We start from the raw sequence: 19,768 nt of genomic DNA on the forward strand, positions 1-19,768 counted from the left end.
GGCAGTGCATGAGAAAGCATGATTGCCATAGGTTTTGTGGTTACTCCATGGTACATTTGTATGTGAAGCAGATCGAAGAACCCCAAATGAATCTTTGAGATGTATCAGAAAAATTGAAAAATTTGAAAACTTGTTTCAGCAATGAAGTTGGGTTCTCTCGTAGAGAATTCCACCCCTATCCCTCTTAACCTTACATTAACAATCACAGCTTGCCAACTCTTTGGAAAAGTTTTGAACATCCAGGCCACTTGAACTGCTATTGAGGGGCTCCATATCAATCAGACAGTACCGGGGGTGGGGGGGGGTATGGGTCAATATGCAAACGAGCAACTCTGCAGACACTGTCAAATGTAACAGTGTTATAAACCCATGAATTAACAGACAGATTTCTCACGTCTTGCAAGTGATTGACAACATGATCAATTTCTGTCAGTAATTTTTATGTCTATTTTGGTTTCAGGAACTATGCCTGTCAATCATTCCAACGTTTGCTGGAATGATAGAGTATGCAGCAATGAAGCACTCCATCGTCCCGAGAATCAAAACTCTATGTCTCCAAACAGATCTACTGTCAGTAAGTACAGGACTATATAACTCCAGCACTTAAATAACACAACTCTGGAATAGTTCTGTTGTGTTGAACCTTTTCATTGCCATGGTTTGGCCCAAGCCCATTGTTATCAACGGTGAGTGTACACGTGCTCACCGTGAATCGGGATGAACAGGTTCATGGAGTGGTTGTACTAACGTTTCAGTGAAAAGGGTTTAAAGAGTCAGTAAACTGATTACAAATTTATGGCGGCCATTTGAATTTCAAATGTTAGCAGTCTTGGGTAATTTGTCTCTCTAGTACCAAATTTTGCATGGCGACCCCTGATTTTCATTCTTGATTTGGTAAGAGGATGGTCAAAAGTTTTATGGAGGAAAGTTTGAGCAAAGGTTTGTCTTTTACTTTCGAGGCACATACTACCTTAAGTGAACAACAATAATATTGGATTCTACACACATGCAGGTTTGGATGATTAGCAGAACACTGGCAATGTGGACATGATTTTGGGAGTTAAAACAAAAAAGTGCCTTTTATAAACAGAACAAACTTATGACATTATAGCAGAAGTTGCAGCTGACGTATCTTTTACTGCTGTCATTGCAACTTCACGTTGCTCAGTCACCTCAAATTTGCAGACATGTTATACATGTACAATTACTGAATGTCAATAGCACTATAGAGTGAGATTAGACTATTGAAATTTGTAGTATCCTTGCTATCTTTGCAAATGTAACGCTCATTTGATATCATAAAATTCACTTTTTCAGGTCCGTGTAAACTGTCTCGTATGTGTAGGTCGGTTGTTGGAGTACATGGACAAATGGTACGTCTTGGATGAAGTATTTCCACTGTTGGAGTCCATACCATCCAGAGAACCAGCAGTTCTGATGGGTATGCTAGGTAAGTGGAACAGCCATGCTAGTACATCAATGGGGCATACCAGGTAAGTCTGGGAACAGACTGGTGTACCGGAAGCTAGTGTCTCATTGGATAATGCTAGGTAGTGTCACAATCGTATACTAGGTTACGATCCCTGCACCCGCGATGTTGGGACAGTGGCTGTGTGAATGAACAGCCATGCCAGCATCATAATTTGCATACTTTACAGCATATTTTGCTAATGGACGGTAAAGACAACGTAGTTTAGCCCAAACTGGTAAATGTTGACAAGTGTGTACAGAAGTGGAAATACGTACCGGTACAAGAATAGATTTAAATGTTGACCAAGTCAGCTGACACGTGTCTTTTCAGCGTTATATGTCATTCTTAAAATTTGAATGGCTGTTCTGCAGTTGCCATTGTTTCTCTGGCTTGCAACACTCTCCTGTCTTAAGAAAACAATGAAACATACAACCTATTTCAATTCTCATTGTCTGCTTGCATGGATTGTCAGTTCGACTACAGTTTTCCACTAACTAACCTGTGCAGGAGCCACCTGCTATATTGTCCTACGGAAGTTGAATGGAGCTTCCAATCACAGTGCGCATTACACATGTTACGTAAACAGAGAAATCCATGTTTGCACCGGCACACTGCCGAATGCGCAACTGCGACCTAGGTCCTAGTGATCGATGAGCTCATGCTCATTGTCTTCAAGACTCTTGCCAATCTATGTTACCGACAAGGAGACACAGGACTTTTAAATTTGGCAACTTTTTCCTGCATAATGCTAATGAGTAGGGATACAACTATGATCGATAATGATCAAGTGATTGATAGCACAAAGTTTTGCCAATTCCAGTTCTACTTGTAACAAAGACACCTTTGCTATTTAAAATTGAGTTTACTGCTTTCTTTTGACTGTCAGTCAAACTATTAACAGATAAGACACTTATGATACTTTCTTCGAGGTCACTCATGGACATTGCCTTTGGAACTGAAGTACTATAGTAGAGAGCGATTATCTGATTGGCTATTACAGGTCACATACAAACCATGTGGTGGCACTCTTTAAAAAACATGATCTAACGACTCGTTTCGCAAAGGTCTGGTTTCGGGGAGCATCAAGTACTCAGACAAGAGACCTTGGCAAGCAAAGATGTTAAAGTTCTGTGCTTTTTACATTTGTATGTTTAAAGAAATGAGTATGAAAAGTGTAGTTATTGTTCCTCAACAATGGTACTAACAATAGACGATACTCTATTACAACTATCTACATGTACATCACAGTGCCAGTTTAGAGGTCCTGTACCTTGAGCATAAATCTTCTGGAGACACACATCGACTGGTCACAATGGCTGTAGTGCCCAAAAATTACCCCAGGGGAAAATTTCAATTTCTTTCCGGTAAGGCTAATGAAAAAATTGGTAGTGTTTCCAGTAACATAGAAGTACCAGTACCTCCTAAAATTACGGTAGACAGTAGGAAAGTTGCTTTCATTTTTCTTTCTGTTAGCTGAGACCGATAGAAGATGGAGGATTTACTAAATTTTTTTGAAAATACCAAATAAATGTGTAAGGTTGTCAGGTTTTCCTAAGGATGGTGAGGTTACCTGAAACATACATATTTTGTTATTGGCATAAAGGTAAAGCCAACATGTAATGAAATGGCATGACAACCTAGAAAGACAAAGCTGCAGTACATGTCTTGTGACAAACCACAGGCACGTGCTATTATTTATTATTTTTGATGTGCTTACAATAACTGTACCGGTACATCTCGAAGAGTCCTCTGGATGAGTTGTCTGTTTGGTCATACTGGTAACAATTTCTTAAAAAAATTCCTGTACTATAATGAATCATCCCCCGTTTTAGTCCCCGCGGACGAAGTCCGGCGGGGACTTATAGATTGGGTCCATCCATGTGTCCGTCCGTCTGTCCGTCCGTCATCAACAGTTTCTCAGACACTGCTAAACTAATTTTGTTCAACTTGGCACAAAGGCATAGCACTATGACCTACAGATGCACATCAATTTATTTGTGATACGATCAATATGGGCGCAAGGCGGCCATCTTATTGCGATTTTTCATGTCTTTGGACCATAACTCAGACATCCTTGAACAGATTCTGTTCAAACTTGGCACAAAGTTATAACACTATGGCCTACATATGCATGTCAAATTATTTTGCGATACGATCCTATATGGCCGCCAGGTGGCCATTTTGTTTGCGATTTTTCGTGTCTTTGAACCATAACTCAAACATCCTTGAACCGATTCTGTTCAAACTTGGCACAAAGGCATAACACTATGGCCTACATATGCATGTCGAATTATATTGCGATACGATCCAATATGGGCGTGAGGCGGCCATTTGGTTGCGATTTTTCATGTCTTTGGACCATAACTCAGACATCCTTGAACCGATTCTGTTCAAATTTGGCACAAAAGCAAAACATTATGCCCTTCATATGAACACCAATTTATTTCGTGATATGATCCAATATGGCAGACAGGCAGCCATTTTTTTGCGATTTTTTCATGTCTTTGAACCATAACTCAAACATCCTTGAACCGATTCTGTTCAAACTTGGCACAAAGGCAAAGCACTATGGCATACATATGCAGCATACATATGCATGTATCAATTAACCTGTGTGATAGGATCCAATATGGCTGCAGAACTACCATTTTGTTGGAATTTTGCATGTCTTTAAAGCGTAATTCAAAGGCCATTACACCCATTTTGTCCAAACTTGGCACAAAGATCAAGCACTATGGCATACATATACATGTCAATTTACTTCGTGACATGTTCCAATATGGCTGCCAGATTGTCATTTTTTCCAATATCGCTGCCATATGGTCATTTTTGGATTTTTTCATGTCTTTGAGGCTTAATCATATGCAAATATTCCTTGACCAATGTTGTTGAGACTTGGTTCAAAGATAAAGTACTATGGCATACATATGCATGTCTACTAATTTGTGCTATGATCCATAAGGTCAATTAGACAGCCATTTGATTTCAATTTGGTGTGATTTTTTTTACGTCTTTGAAACATAAACATACGTCACTGTCCCTCGATAGACTGACTTTGTTCAAACGTGATACGAAGATAAAATACTATGGCTGCATTCTTGTGCACACTGAATTTGTTTCATTATATGATCCGAAATGGCTGATTACAACAACAATGCCATTTCGAAAATTCCACCAAACCATGTGTATAGTATGTGCCGTCATGACACTAGAGGCAGTGAGGGCATCGTTATGTGTGATGTAATCAAAAGTTCCTTCAGTGTGGTCATTACCGGCAGAGATGAGTCATTTATTGAACGTTCCTCAGATTACTTTATTATGCAAGTCACAGGCCTGATGCACCCATTGCATCAATGTCATTCCACAGCTACCTAGACACCAAAGATTATAACAAAATGGACAAGCGGGGACTGTGTCATCAACGATGACTTGTTCAGTCAGTGAGCGCTGCAAGTTCTTGACTGGGAGATCTGTCAAATGACGGAACTTCCATACACTGTTCCTAATATTAGTTCCAGACTTGGAGGTCTGTCGTATGAGGGTGCTTTCATACTCATCTTCTGTTAATGTATCCATTCTTTTAATATTTAACTCATTCGACAGAGACACAACTGAAAGTGAATCTGGTAGGAGCACCCTCCCACAACAGTCCCTTCCAGTCTAGTTCCTGCCAAATATCCACTCTGTAAAGTAACGGCTCATGGGATATGCTTTTGACCAGCTACCATCATTTCAACTCTCCTGGACAGCTCCCTAATACATACCGGTAGTTTGTGTTTAAAAATGATCACCAACAGGTGTCAATTTGTTTGTGGACTTTCATGCACTTGTCTCATCTGTTTTCCTGTCATATGATGTTTTGTGGTGAATCATGTTCCGTAGTTAGTGTTTATCTGTTATAAATACCACTACATGATACACAGGGGTGAGCAGATAATTCTCAGATCCTCTAGCCCATAGGCTGGCAGCCTTGAATAAATTTAGTCATTAACATAGCCTAAGTGTCATTACTCACCAGTCAACATTTTAGTTACTACAGACAGCTGCATAAAAAAATCACTAATCACGCCCATCAGGCCTGTGAAAGGAAAAACTTCAAGCCCGGCCATACAGACTTCTGCCCATGAGCTTTGGCTTGTGGATTTACTAACCCACTGATTGGTGTAACTTTATAAAATTTGCTGGACCATCAAAATTCTGTACCTATTGGTTAGACTGCATTTTTCTGCACGGCAGCTCTACTGCAAGCCGTACCATTATGCATTGTACTGTGTGCGGTGATTGAGTTCATTTACATATTGAGTGCCATCTCCAACATTACAAACAAAGTGAACTACACATAGCAGGAAGTAGAATCGTGTAGAAATTTGACTTTGGCAGCAGTTCAGCACGGTTATAAAACAAAGACACAGAAGATGACCCATCTCCATGATTGTAGCTGGTGACTGTTCATTGTTGGCGTGAAACATTTGAAAGGCAAAGAAATGAACTGGGTAGGTGATGATACAGGAGATGAAAATTAAACCAACCAACAAGTGTCAGCTTTGACACTTTAAAAAAGAAACAGAAGACACAGATTTTCAATTTGTAGAGTTTATTGTACTGACCAGTTGACAGTAAAAAAAATAAACAATAGAATCCGTCTAGTGTTAAACTGATGCGTTTAATAAAAAACATTGATGCTTTAACTGATTACATGCAATTTCATATGTGTGCCTCAAATAGGAAAAGGATATTGCCTGAACAGAGGTTACTAAAGTGTTGCACAATTTCTGTAGTATATATTGATGTTTGTTGTTGTTGTTGTGTGCTTAAATCTATATAATTTTTGTGTTTTAAACCTAGAGAGCTATAGGTGTTTTTATCAAAGACATTTACGGTAGTACCTAGTAAATTTTACCAGAATTCCCCTTACAATATCAATTCAATTCTTGCTACCGCAAAGCACTTTGCCTTGTGCTAACTATGGGCAAACAACAGGATATTTATTAAGCAATTTGGGTAAAAAGTCAAATTTTTATCACAGCAAGAATTTGAGATTTTGATTTGACAGATACTTTCAATGTAAATATAACAATTTTCATGGGAAAAGACTTTATAATCTGTGTGTTCTTGAAACTGACAAAGCTCAAGCGTCTTTTCAACGGCTCCAGTATGAAATTCCCGTATAACCTAAGACCTGACTCTGACTTCTGTAGTCATATTTTGTTTTATCTGCAGGAGAAAACTTCCATATTGAAAATACCATCAACCACCTGAGACTTTTATGGCTCACTTACTGGTAGGTGGTAAAGTTGTATTGAAGGTACCAACAATTGTGTAAGGTAGCTGAAATGATGCAGGTTTCCAAAACCATTCACAAGTACCTATCTTAAAAACCCTAGGAAAAAACTCTGCCTATGCACAGAAAGAACAGATGTTCGCCTCTGTACTGTGATTGAAACCAACTGTTTCAAAACGTGAACTTTGATCTGTTAACAGAGAAATGACGATGCTAGTTAGATATTCCTTGACCTGAATGACACCATGGTTGTTTTTTATCCAAGATTAAGTAAGTTCAGTTGTGTTCTATGATCAAGTCTGCTGTCCTTTTCAAGTTCAACTTTCAACTGTCTCCAGAACATTTCCTGCCCAACCCCATCATCAGTCCACCGCAAACACTTCTTTCGGCACTTCAGCAGCCGAATCAGTCGCGGCAGCTTTTGATCTGGAATTGGCCCAAGCTGCACCATGATGATGACATCTCGCAGTTCATCAAAGAGACGCTGCAGTGCCACCTCCAGTTCAAAGATGCAGTAGTGGTCATCAACAAAGCTCTCACTGAGGACGATGACAACTTTGTCACTTTTGTGCACACACTCTGTGATGTTTACAACAATTGCTACACCTGGTAGGTAGTCTCTATCCTTAATGCAGAGATGAAACCTGTCCCTTTCCTCAAACCTTGGCATCATTTCATGTCTCACCCAGTGATAATCATCATCGCCGTAAGATACCATTATTTGGTCTCTCCTTTCCTCATTGGTGCCATCAACAACTTGGTAACCCTGGCCAACATACCCTGTCTTCAGTTTGAAGAGGAAGAACTTGTACTTTATGTTCCATTTGAATTTTCGCCAAAGCACAGTAACAGAAATTATCAGCAATATTAAGATGCCTGCGACAGTTGCAACATAGACAGGTGTGTGAGACTTGCAGGGAAGTGTGTTTATATCAAAGTCAACCAGATAATCACCAGCATTGTAACTTGGCGAAAAACACTTGTAATCTTGCAACCAGTACATTTCTTCTTCATCCATATCTTCATCCATCATTTCCTGAAAAATCAACGCCCTGGGATTCTCTGTCAGCCAGGAGTGAAACCAGAGGATATCACAGGTGCAAGCAAATGGGTTCCCACCTAAATAAAGGTACTTTAAGGATGTCAGCCCAGCAAATGAAGTGGTGTTCACAATCCGGATGTTATTAGATCTGAGATCCAGTGTTATTAAGTCATTCAAGCCATTCCATATACTGGGATTTAGTGTTGCTATATCATTTATGCTAAGGTCCAGATAAGTCAATGATGTGACATTGGAGAAACAGTGACTGCTTATGGCATTTATCCCATTCTTGGTGAACTCCAGAGTCTTCAAGTTTGGAAATGCTTGAAACAGGGAGCACCACAAAGTCTGTGATTGCAGATCAAGTTTATTCATTCTAAGCGTGGCAAGGTGTGGCACTTTACAACGCAAAGGTCTTTTGGGAAGAGTTACTATAGCGCCACTGATGTCCAGATGGGAAAGCTTTGGAAATCTAACTGTGAGAAAACATAGACCTGTGTACATCTGAGAACACAAATAGTGGGTGTTTGCAAAATTTATGTATGTGATGTTGTTTAGGACTTTTGAATAGCTGGTATCGCAAGACAATAATCCATCATTTGAAAACTCAAGTCTCTCCAAGTTAGACTGGTTTGAGATAACATCCAATTCAAAGTAGTCCATAGCGCCTGCATTTGAGCTCAGGTAGAATTCTCTCAGGGTAACCAAACTGGAGAGCATTCCTGCTCTGATGCTGTAAACGGAATTTAATGACAAATCCAGGATTTGAAGATTTGAGAAAGCGGACAGTGCATGAGTTGGTATGGTGACTAATCTGTTAACTGACAAATCCAGGTGGATTAGGTTGGATAGTCCATGAAAGGCATTAGTAGGGATGAACGCCAATGAAGTCCTAGAAAGGGCAAGTCTTTTCAGCTGAGGGAACCACTGGAAGGCATAATCATGAAGCATCAGTGGACTTTGTCTGACCTCTAATTCTTCAATATTAACATTAGCAAGAGCTTGAAATGTTGTATTTTTTAATTCAACTTTACGTTCTGCAGTCATACTCCATAGTATCATGTTGACGATCTTTGCACCTTCAAAACTGTACAATATGTTCTCCATTACGTTTGATAATGATGTTGCTCTCTTTTCATGCTGACTTAATAGTTTCTGTATTGTAAACTCCCTAATTTGCTCAAATGATTTGAATGGCTTTGCAGATACATTACCTAAGTAGATATTAAGTGAATCCATCACATGGTTGCTTAAACTCTTGAATGAATTTTCATCAATTTGCATGTGTTCATTTCCTGCACGGAGTGAAGTTAGATGTTTGCACTTTTGAAAGCTGTTCCCAAAGTGTAGGATTTCAACAGGATTGTTGCTGATGTGCACAACCTGCAGCAATGGTGCATGTACACAAATGTCTTGAGGTACATCTTCCAGAAGGTGTGTGTCAAGATGCAGTTTAAACAGCTTTGGAGTATGAGACAAATAGTGTGATGAGAATGTTGCTAGTTTGTTATCGTATAGGTATAGTTGCTGAAGTTCAATGAGGCCATGAAATGCATTCTGTTCAATTGATTTGATGGTACAGCTGGCCAAGTACAACACATTCAATTTACTTAGTGGTAGAAAGGAGTTATTTGCCAGTGTCCTGATATTACTTCCATGAATATCAAGAAGTTGTAAAGTTTCCAGGCCACTGAAGGTGTATCGTGTGAGATTTGATATTTTGTTGTGTTTCAGCTTCAGTTCCTGTAATCTTCCCAAGTTGACAAATGCAAAATCTTCTATACATTCAATTACATTGTCTTCAAGATTTAATTTTTGAAGATACGACAATGCCATGAACTCTTTGGATTTCAAAATGCTGATTTGGTTTCGTGCCAAATTTAGCACAGCAGTCTTTTGGTTGATATGCTGTGGTATGGTTGTCAGTGGTGGATGCTGCCCACTGCAATCTGTAGTATTTGTGTTTGGTCGACACTGGTGACAGCGTGTGGTCTGTTTGCTCAGCTGTGCTGTGAGACTTGTTGTGTTCATCAGCAGGATCAGCAATACCCAGAGAAATCTAATTTTATCCATAGCGAGTCTCTGGTACATCTGTGATTCGCTGACTTCAAAAATCAAACATTTCATCAACCATTTTGTGGATTATTGACAGATCTGTGGAGAGATTAAACAAAATAAATCAAATGGATTATAAACCTGCAGTCATAAGTCAAATGCTACCTAGGCAATAATTAATACATGTTTACAATAATTAGATAAACACCTTGTACATATGCTGGGCTAAAAATTAATTTTTAACCTGGTGGTCCATTTAGACCACCAAAAATCAATTTGGATGGGCCATACCAAAATCATGCTGGTTACCTGTAATCATTGAGTTAGTTACCTCCATGCCTTAATGATTGAACTTTCATATAATTTTTAGCTCATATTTGTTTTTTGTATTACCATCCAATGTCTGACGCACAGGGAACTCAGGCTGCTTGTTTGCACAGAATATATTCACCTAAACTTACTGTATCCTCTTCTTCATTTACCATAATCCTATAGGAAGATTAAAGATTAGCTATTTACTATGTTGTACTCCAAATCTCTCCTATCAAACTAACAGGCCAGGGACTTGATCCCTTGGATCAAGTTTGTTCTAGTCTGTAAGAGGATTATGGGTGTCATAGCCTTTTGTTTTCCTTTGAAATTGCACTCTGGTAAGTACATTTACTTGCAAGACAATCTGACGCCAGCACAGGCGTTTAAGTGCCACACTGTAGCTGGTTAACATGAGGTTAAAATTCAAATTTGACCAATCAGATGGCTTGTATCTCCTGCCTCATTCCTAGTTTGACATTGCAATGCAAATCTTATCCCAAAGACAAGTACAGTGACAAGTTTTGCTCTGTTTTTAGTCCTTTCTAAGAATTGGTTCATGATTATTTTAAATGCTGTCAACTGTCAATTTGCTTGACGCCAAGAAAGTCAACTGGCGGACTTCACTTTTGGTTGTAGGACATTTTAATGTAAGAAATTGAATTTGCCATTTGGTAAAATTAACAAAGTACATGATCAAACAGTATCAACGTTACTTTTAAAGTAATTTTTCCAATCAGAAGAAATTATTATCAAAAAGATGACAGTATTGCTGTGTTTGTAATTGACTCATTAGTTAAAATTGTAGTATTTCATTTTATTTTGTCTTTCCAAGCAAAATTATCATAGCACTTTTGATAAAGACAGCATTGTATTACGGTATAATGACAAAATTAAGAATATATGATATTTTGTTATGAGAGGCAGTATTTGTAGTTCAATTGGAGGCGGAGGACAGTTTTCAGATTCACCCTGAAAAATGCAACACACGACACTGATTATAGTGTTCCATTAATTGTGTGAACTATCAGTATCACACTGTCAGACTCTTTAATTTTCAATCACTTCCCCTCTTAAGATAGAAGGTGCCCTTGGAACAAATATTGGCACTCTGAAATCTTTAAAATATTCATATAGCCTACCACTTTTAGGGACTACTTCCAAAACTCATGATCTAAATATAGTTTTTTACCGAAAATCAGAAATTTTATTTCCCCATAGACATAACACAGGTATGGCAGCCATTTTAAATTTAAATTTGAATAACTATCAGGTAACTTGTTTCATTAGTACCAAAATTTGCAAGGAGATATCAAGCAACTTTTTTCTATAATACCAAAACTTTGATTTGCATGATAACCCCATTTTTATTTTTTATTTTGAAAGAAAATGGTCGCAAATTATGGCAAACTACCTTAAAACGTTTTTCTGACATTGTCATGCCTGGTTGAATAATTGAAAGTTAGGCGTCTTCAGTGGAAAACTGTAACATTTACTCTACCTCCATTTTTTTGTCATCATTTCTATGTGTCCGGGAATGAAGATCTGTTTCATGGCAGAAAGTTTGGAAGCAACATTTGTCTGAATTAATGTGAATGTTAGTGTTGCAGGGCAAACACTTTTTGAAGGCAGGATTTTTAAACTCGTAAAATTGATTCGGGCTTTGTCTGTTCAGTGTAATGTTTTTTGTTGCTAATATCACTTGAAGTGCCTCTTTTTTCATTTATTACATGTCTTTTGGACATTGAACGTCGCATGCTCTGTAGAATTCAATGGTATGTTATTAATGACATTGAGGGCCATATAGTTCTTATATGTACGGTTTACACCTCATGGCATCATGGTTTTGTGTCCAAGGAACAGGAAGTATTTTAGTGAAGCATATTGCACATGTTAATGTAAATACACTTTTATCAGTTTTGTTCCAGCCTTGCTTGTCAAGCTGTTATTGTAGCATTTCATATTGTATTGATTCATGTTAAAGTTTTTGAAGTAACACTTCCATCTCTATTAACTTCCACATTTGTCAAAGGTCTTTCAAAGTAAGTTACACCAAATTTTACTTTACAATGGTCAAAAGCAATAGGAGCAAAAGATATAGATGTTAAGATTTTTAGATGTAGATGTGCATATACTTGTGTGGTCTGCTTGATATAAAAGTCACCTGTGCAGAGTAGTGGGTGTAATAAGTCAGTAACTCTCCATGGATGCTTTCAGAGTTGTTCTGTTACTTTAGTCAAATGTTTGTTTCATTGAACAGTCTCTGAAACTTGGTTTTCCCCTGTAGATATCATCCCCTTCCCTGGAGATAAGTTATTTGCCCAAGTTTGCCCAGCCACTAATTCAGCATAACTTCTTTCAAATTGAAATTTGTCTAATTCTTATACAATATTTGATTCTTGTGAATAATTTTCCTTATCAAAATGAAGGATAGAAAAAAGGAAACTTACCAACGAGAAATATTTACTCAACCCCTGATGAGAAATTTGTGTTGTGATAATTAATTATGTGCGTTTCATTCATGCATTTGTGTATATAATTGTGAAATAGAAAATTGTGTACTTCTATTTTACCCTGCATCAGCCTCTTTATAACACACCCAAGTATTTTACATCTTTGTCAGCCTTTAACCCTTTCACCACCATGGTTTGTCCCAAATCCATTGTTTTCTATGGTAAAGTTGGACCTGTATACAGGGAACTGGGGGTGAAAGGGTTAAGCTTACAGTCTCAGCCTTTCAAAATGATCAAGTATTTTTGTGGAGTGCAAGTTGCAAGCTGAGGAAATAAACGCTCATTAGACTTACCTTGTCACTCTTTTCTTGATAGTATGACCAACGCAGTTTGATAGTATGACCAACGCAGTCTGACATCTGCATGTTTCAAATTCTCTTTAAACAGATTCAACAAAGGAGGATCTTGTCTGTAGTTGGAAAAGGCTGGATTTGTCTGTTCATTGGCTGCTGTCACAAGCAGATGATATCAGTGCATTTTTGTTTGAATTCTTAATTAGTCACATGATCTGATGGCCATATTGTCCATTTTCAAAACCTGAATAGCTTCTCCTGATGACATAGGGGATTGGTCTATTTGAAATTCTGTGTGCAAGCATGTCCTCTTTAATTTAAAATTTGCAAATAAAATTGCTAGCAATCACATAAACTTTGCTGTTATATGGGATTTTGAAAAATCTAATTAAATCAATTAAAATCTTTCAAACTCAAGAAACAAAAGACCATTTGATCTAAAATTTCACTCATTATTAGTGCCCAGTGAGTCTTTTTGGCAGTCGGATCAGTCAATGGTTTGGAAGCCATATTGCAATTTGTGAAAACCTATGATAACTATGGGAATAATTCATAATACTTGTTCTCCATGACCATTGCATCATTTGGACTTAAATTTTACAGATATCATCATTGGTATGTGAACATCTTAGTATGCTGGGCACATTTTGATCAGTTTTGCCATATTGGTGTTGCAAAAAACCTATATGCTTATACCCTTACAAAAATATTAGGCTTCCTGTAGGATATTAAAAGGACTATGCGATTTGTATAGGATGCGGGGGCGAGAGTATTCTTATAAGATATTTGAATGTAGTTTATAGGATTCCTATAGGACTTAGCTGTAGGTAGTCAACATTCCTATGAGAACACTATAGGGCTTTGTATAAGAACCCTGATAGCATTCCTATAGGATTATCTGTGAGGATCTTATAGCGTTCAAATAGGAATGCATAGGTTTCTTAAGGGAGACCATATAGGGTCCTAAAGAAGACTGTAGCTTTTAGATTACTTTCCAGGTCCCATGCGTAAACTTTACGACAGAACTTCTACGGGAAAAGTTAAAAACTAGATTCAAGCTTTGTGTTCATAATCATGATTGGTGTTTAGAAAATTGCTTGACCATCAAAATTCTGCAGTCATCCTGAACTGTTGGCTTGACCAGATTTTGCAATGTGCAAGCTCTACAGCAAGGTGCATCACATATGCATTGTACTGTATGAGCACGTGCTGAGTACATTTACATATTACAGTGGAGTGTCATCGCCAACATGGAAAACAAAGTGAACCACCCATGGTGTATAGAATGAACTCTGTAAGTGACCTTAGGACTTCTTTGAAGTTGAAGTCATGGCTGTCATGGCAGTTTTGGAAGTAAGCAGGAAGGGGAAGTGTGAATGTTTAGTACTCTGTGTGTGGAAATTTAACTTTGGCAACACTTCAGCAAGGTGGAAGAATCAGAAGTAGAACCCTAATTCCAAAACTATATCCAGTCACCCAGTGACTATTCATTGATGGTGTGAAACATACAAGGCAAAAAAATGAATATTAAACTGCATATGATGATCAGGTTATGAACATTAAACTGTCTGCAGTGACATTTTCAAGCAGAGGCTGAAGACGTAGATTTTCAATTTGTTTCTAGTTTATTGTACTGATCAGTTTACATTTAAAAAGTTTTCAGTTCAATAGAATTCATGCTAAACTGATGCACAAAAGAGAATGTTTTAATGTCTGATTACATGCATATGTGTGCCTCTAATAGGAAATGACAGTGCCTGAAAGGATTTGTTAAAAGTGTTTCTCAACATCTATACATTAACGTTTGTTGTTGTTGTTTGCTTAAATCTAAGTTATATGATTTCACAACCCAGCGAGCTGGTATGAGTGTTTTGTCAAAGATATATTACCTCTTGGCTTCCCAAGTCTTGTTACAAGGATTCCCCTAGAATATCAATATAATTCTTGCTATTGCAAATAGCTTTTGTCTTGTGCTAAGGGGGCAAACTTCAAGATATGGTAAAAAGTCAACTTATCATCACAGCAAGACTTTGAGATTGTGATGTAACAAATACTTTCAACGCAAATATAACCACTTTCATGCAGGAGAAAAACTTGTGTGTGTTGATGAAACTGGCAAAATTGAAGGATCTTTGAAACCCTTAGCAAAAACACTGCCTACATGAATGTAAAGAAAGAAAAGATGTTCAGCATACTGTTGTTTAAACAAACTGTTTCCAATGTGAACTTTCGTTTGTGTACAGAGAAATGACTATGCTAATTACGGTAGATTCTTCTAGACCTTACTGAATTGGTTCCTGTTTATCCAAGATTAAGTAAGTTCAGTTGTGTTCTATGATCAAGTCTGCTGTCCTTTTCAAGTTCAACTTTCAACTGTCTCCAGAACATTTCCTGCCCAACCTCATCATTAGTCCACCGCAAACACTTCTTCCGGCACTTCAGCAGCCGAATCAGTCGCGGCAGCTTTTGTTCTGGAATTGGCCCAAGCTGCACCATGATGATAACATCTCGAAGTTCATCAAAGAGACGCTGCAGTGCCACCTCAAGTTCAAAGATGCAGAACTGGTCATCAACAAAGCTCTCACTCAGGACAATGACAACTTTGTCACTTTTGTGGACACACTCAGTGATGTTAGCAACAATTGCTACACCTGGAAGGTAGTCTCTATCCTTAATGCAGAGACAAAACCTGTCCCTTTCCTCAAACCTTGGCATCATTTCATGTCTCACCCAGTGATAATCATCATCGCCATAAGATACCATTATTTGGTCTCTCCTTTCCTCATTGGTGCCATCAACAACTTGGTAACCCTGGCCAACATACCCTGTCTTCAGTTTGAAGAGGAAGAACTTGTACTTTATGTTCCATTTGAATTTTCGCCAAAGCACAGTAACAGAAATTATCAGCAATATTAAGATGCCTACGGCAGTTCCAACATAGACAGGCGTGTGGGACTTGCAGTGAAGAGTGTTTATATCAAAGTCAACCAGATAATCACCAGCATGGTCATTTGGTGAAAAACACTTGTAATCTTGCAACCAGTACATTTCTTTTTGGTTCAGAATTTTCTGAAAAATCAATGCCCTAGGATTCTCTGTCAGCCAAGAGTGAAACCAGAGGATATCACAGGAGCAAGCAAATGGGTTCCCACCTAAAAAAAGGTACTTAAGGATGTCAGCCCAGCAAATGAAGTGGTGTTCACAATCCGGATGTTATTAGATCTGAGATCCAGTGTTATTAAGTCATTCAAGCCATTCCATATACTGGGATTTAGTGTTGCTATTTGGTTTCCGCTTAGGTCCAGATAAGTCAATGATGTGACATTGGAGAAACAGTGACTGCTTATGGCATTTATCCCATTCTTGGTGAACTCCAGAGTCTTCAAGTTTGGAAATGCTTGAAACAGGGAGCACCACAAAGTCTGTGATTGCAGATCAAGTTTATTCATTCTAAGCGTGGCAAGGTGTGGCACTTTGCTACGCAAAGGTCTTTTGGGAAGAGTTACTGCAGCGCCACTGATGTCCAGATGGGAAAGCTTTGGAAATCTAAGTGTGAGAACACGTAGACCTGTGTACATCAGAGAACATAAATAGTGGGTGTTTGCAAAATTTATGTATGTGATGTTGTGTAGGACTTTTGAATAGCCTGTATCGCAAGACAATAATCCATCATTTGAAAACTCGAGTCTCTCCAAGTTAGACTGGCTTGAGATAACATCCAATCCAAGGTAGTCCATAGGGCCTGCATTTGAGTTCAGGTAGAATTCTCTCAGGGTAACCAAACTGGAGAGCATTCCTGCTCTGATGCTGTGAATGGAATTGAATGACAAATCCAGGATTTGAAGATTTGAGAAAGCTGACAGTGCACTAGTTGGTATGGTGACTAGTCTGTTATCTGACAAATCCAGCTGGATTAGGTTGGATAGTCCATGAAAGGCATTAGTAGGGATGAACGCCAATGAAGTCCAAGAAAGGGCAAGTCTTTTCAGCTGAGGGAACCACTGGAAGGCATAATCATGAAGCATCAGTGGACTTTGTCTGACCTCTAATTCTTCAATATTAACATTAGCAAGAGCTTGGAATGTTGTATTTTTTAATTCAACTTTACGTTCTGCAGTCATACTCCATAGTATCATGTTGACGATCTTTGCACCTTCAAAACTGTACAATATGTTCTCCATTACGTTTGATAATGATGTTGCTCTCTTTTCATGCTGACTTAATAGTTTCTGTATTGTAAACTCCCTAATCTGCTCAAATGATTTGAATGGCTGTGCAGATACATTACCTAAGTAGATATTAAGTTTATCCATCACATGGTTGCCTAAACTCTTGAATGAATTTTCGTCAATATGCACTGGGTCACCGTATTCATTTCCTGCACTAAGTGAAGTTAGATGTTTGCACTTTTGAAAGCTGTTCCCAAAGTGTAGAATTTCAACAGGATTGTCACTGATGTACACAACCTGCAGCAATGGTGCATGTACACAAATGTCTTGAGGTACATCTTCCAGAAAGTTTGTGTCGAGATGCAGTTTCAACAGCTTTGGAGTATGAGACAAATAGTGTGATGAGAATGTTGCTAGTTTGTTATGGTATAGGTATAGTTCCTGAAGTTCAATGAGGCCACGAAATGCATTCTGTTCAATTGATTCAATGGTACAGCCGGTCAAGTACAACGCATTCAATTTACTCAGTGGTAGAAAGGAGTTATTTGCCAGTGTCCTGATATTACTTCCATGAATATCAAGAAGTTGTAAAGTTTCCAGGCCACTGAATGTGTATCGTGTGAGATTTGATATTTTGTTGTGTTTCAGCTTCAGTTCCTGTAATCTTCCCAAGTTGACAAATGCAAAATCTTCTATACATTCAATTACATTGTCTTCAAGATTTAATTTTTGAAGATACGACAATGCCATGAACTCTTTGGATTTCAAAATGCTGATTTGGTTTCGTGCCAAATTTAGCACAGCAGTCTTTTGGTTGATATGCTGTGGTATGGTTGTCAGTGGTGGATGCTGCCCACTGCAATCTGTAGTATTTGTGTTTGGTCGACACTGATGACAGCGTATGGTCTGTTTGCTCAGCTGTGCTGTGAGACTTGTGTTCATCAGCAGGATCAGCAATACCCAGAGAAATCTAATTTTATCCATAGCGAGTCTCTGGTACATCTGTGATTCGCTGACTTCAAAAATCAAACATTTCATCAACCATTTTGTGGATTATTGACAGATCTGTGGAGAGATTAAACAAAATAAATCAAATGGATTATAAACCTGCAGTCATAAGTCAAATGCTACCTAGGCAATAATTAATACATGTTTACAATAATTAGATAAACACCTTGTACATATGCTGGGCTAAAAATTAATTTTTAACCTGGTGGTCCATTTAGACCACCAAAAATCAATTTGGATGGGCCATACCAAAATCATGCTGGTTACCTGTAATCATTGAGTTAGTTACCTCCATGCCTTAATGATTGAACTTTTGTATAATTTATATTTGTATTACCATCCAATGTCTGACGCACAGGGAACTCAGGCTGCTTGTTTGCACAGAAAATGTTTACCTGAACTTACTGTATCCTCTTTTTCATTTACCGTAATCCTATAGGAAGATTTAAGATTAGCTATTTATTATGTTGTACTCCAAATCTCTCCTATCAAACTAACAGGCCAGGGACTTGATCCCTTGGATCAAGTTTGTTCTAGTCTGTAAGAGGATTATGGGTGTCATAGCCTTTTGTTTTCCTTTGAAATTGCACTCTGGTAAGTACATTTCCTTGCAAGACAATCTGACGCCAGCACAGGCGTTTAAGTGCCACACTGTAGCTGGTTAACATGAGGTTAAAATTCAAATTTGACCAATCAGATGGCTTGTATCTCCTGCCTCATTCCTAGTTTGACATTGCAATGCAAATCTTATCCCAAAGACAAGTACATTGACAAGTTTTGCCCTGGTTTAGTCCTTTCTAAGAATTGGTTCATGATTGTTTTAAATGCTGTCAACTGTCAATTTGCTTGACGCCAAGAAAGTCAACTGGCGGACTTCACTTTTGGTTGTAGGACATTTTAATGTAAGAAATTGAATTTGCCATTTGGTAAAATTAACAAAGTACATGATCAAATAGTATCAAAGTAACTTTTAAAGTAATTGTTTAATCAGAAGAAATTATTATCAAAAAGATGACAGTATCGCTGTGTTTGTAATTGACTCATTAGTTAAAATTGTAGTATTTCATTTTATTTTGTCTTTCCAAGCAAAATTATCGTAGCATTTTTGATAAAGACAGCATTGTATAATGACAAAATTAGGAATATATGATATTTTGTTATGAGAGGCAGTATTTGTAGTTCAATTGGAGGCGGAGGACAGTTTTCAGATTCACCCTGAAAAATGCAACACACTACTGTAACACTGATTATAGTGTTCCATTAATTGTGTGAACTATCACACTGTCAGACTCTTTAATTTTCAATCACTTCCCCTCTTAAGATAGAAGGTGCCCTTGGAACAAATATTGGCACTCTGAAATCTTTAAAATATTCATATAGCCTGCCACTTTTAGGGACTACTTCCAAAACTCATGATCTATATTAGTTTTTTACCGGCTTAGTTTGTGAAAATCAGAAATTTATTTCCCCATAGACATAACACAGGTATGGCAGCCATTTTGAATTTTAAATTTGAGTGACTATCAGGTAACTTGTTTCTTTATTACCAAAATTTGCAAGGAGATATCAAGCAACTTTTTTCTATAATACCAAAACTTTGATTTGCATGATAACCCCATTTTTATTT

The 19,768-nt window shown here is 37.9% G+C and overlaps 2 protein-coding genes across 3 annotated transcripts in view; one reads left to right on the top strand and one right to left on the bottom strand.

Moving 5' to 3' along the window:
* Positions 1-19,768, top strand: part of LOC139133031 (SCY1-like protein 2) — a 429,639-nt gene that overhangs the window by 341,296 nt on the left and 68,575 nt on the right. Inside the window, exons 11-12 of one of the 2 annotated variants that reach the window (XM_070699421.1) lie at positions 461-574; positions 1,318-1,450. The exons of the other annotated variant lie outside the window; for it this stretch is intronic. Coding sequence (XP_070555522.1) covers positions 461-574; positions 1,318-1,450 — 247 coding nt within the window. The remainder of the gene's footprint in view (positions 1-460; positions 575-1,317; positions 1,451-19,768) is intronic. 2 annotated transcript variants of the gene reach the window in all.
* LOC139145926 (toll-like receptor 2) lies at positions 7,009-9,944 on the bottom strand. Its single transcript, XM_070717404.1, has one exon. The coding sequence runs from the start codon at positions 9,919-9,921 to the stop codon at positions 7,009-7,011; it is 2,913 nt and encodes a 970-aa protein (XP_070573505.1). The 5' UTR covers positions 9,922-9,944.

Source organism: Ptychodera flava, chromosome 1 (assembly GCF_041260155.1).
Source record: "Ptychodera flava strain L36383 chromosome 1, AS_Pfla_20210202, whole genome shotgun sequence".
Classification (NCBI taxonomy): domain Eukaryota; kingdom Metazoa; phylum Hemichordata; class Enteropneusta; family Ptychoderidae; genus Ptychodera; species Ptychodera flava.

What these genes read in the sequence shown, in the direction of transcription:
- LOC139145926 (XM_070717404.1), bottom strand. Translation starts at nt 9,921, where the DNA reads ATGAAATGTTTGATTTTTGAAGTCAGCGAATCACAGATGTACCAGAGA.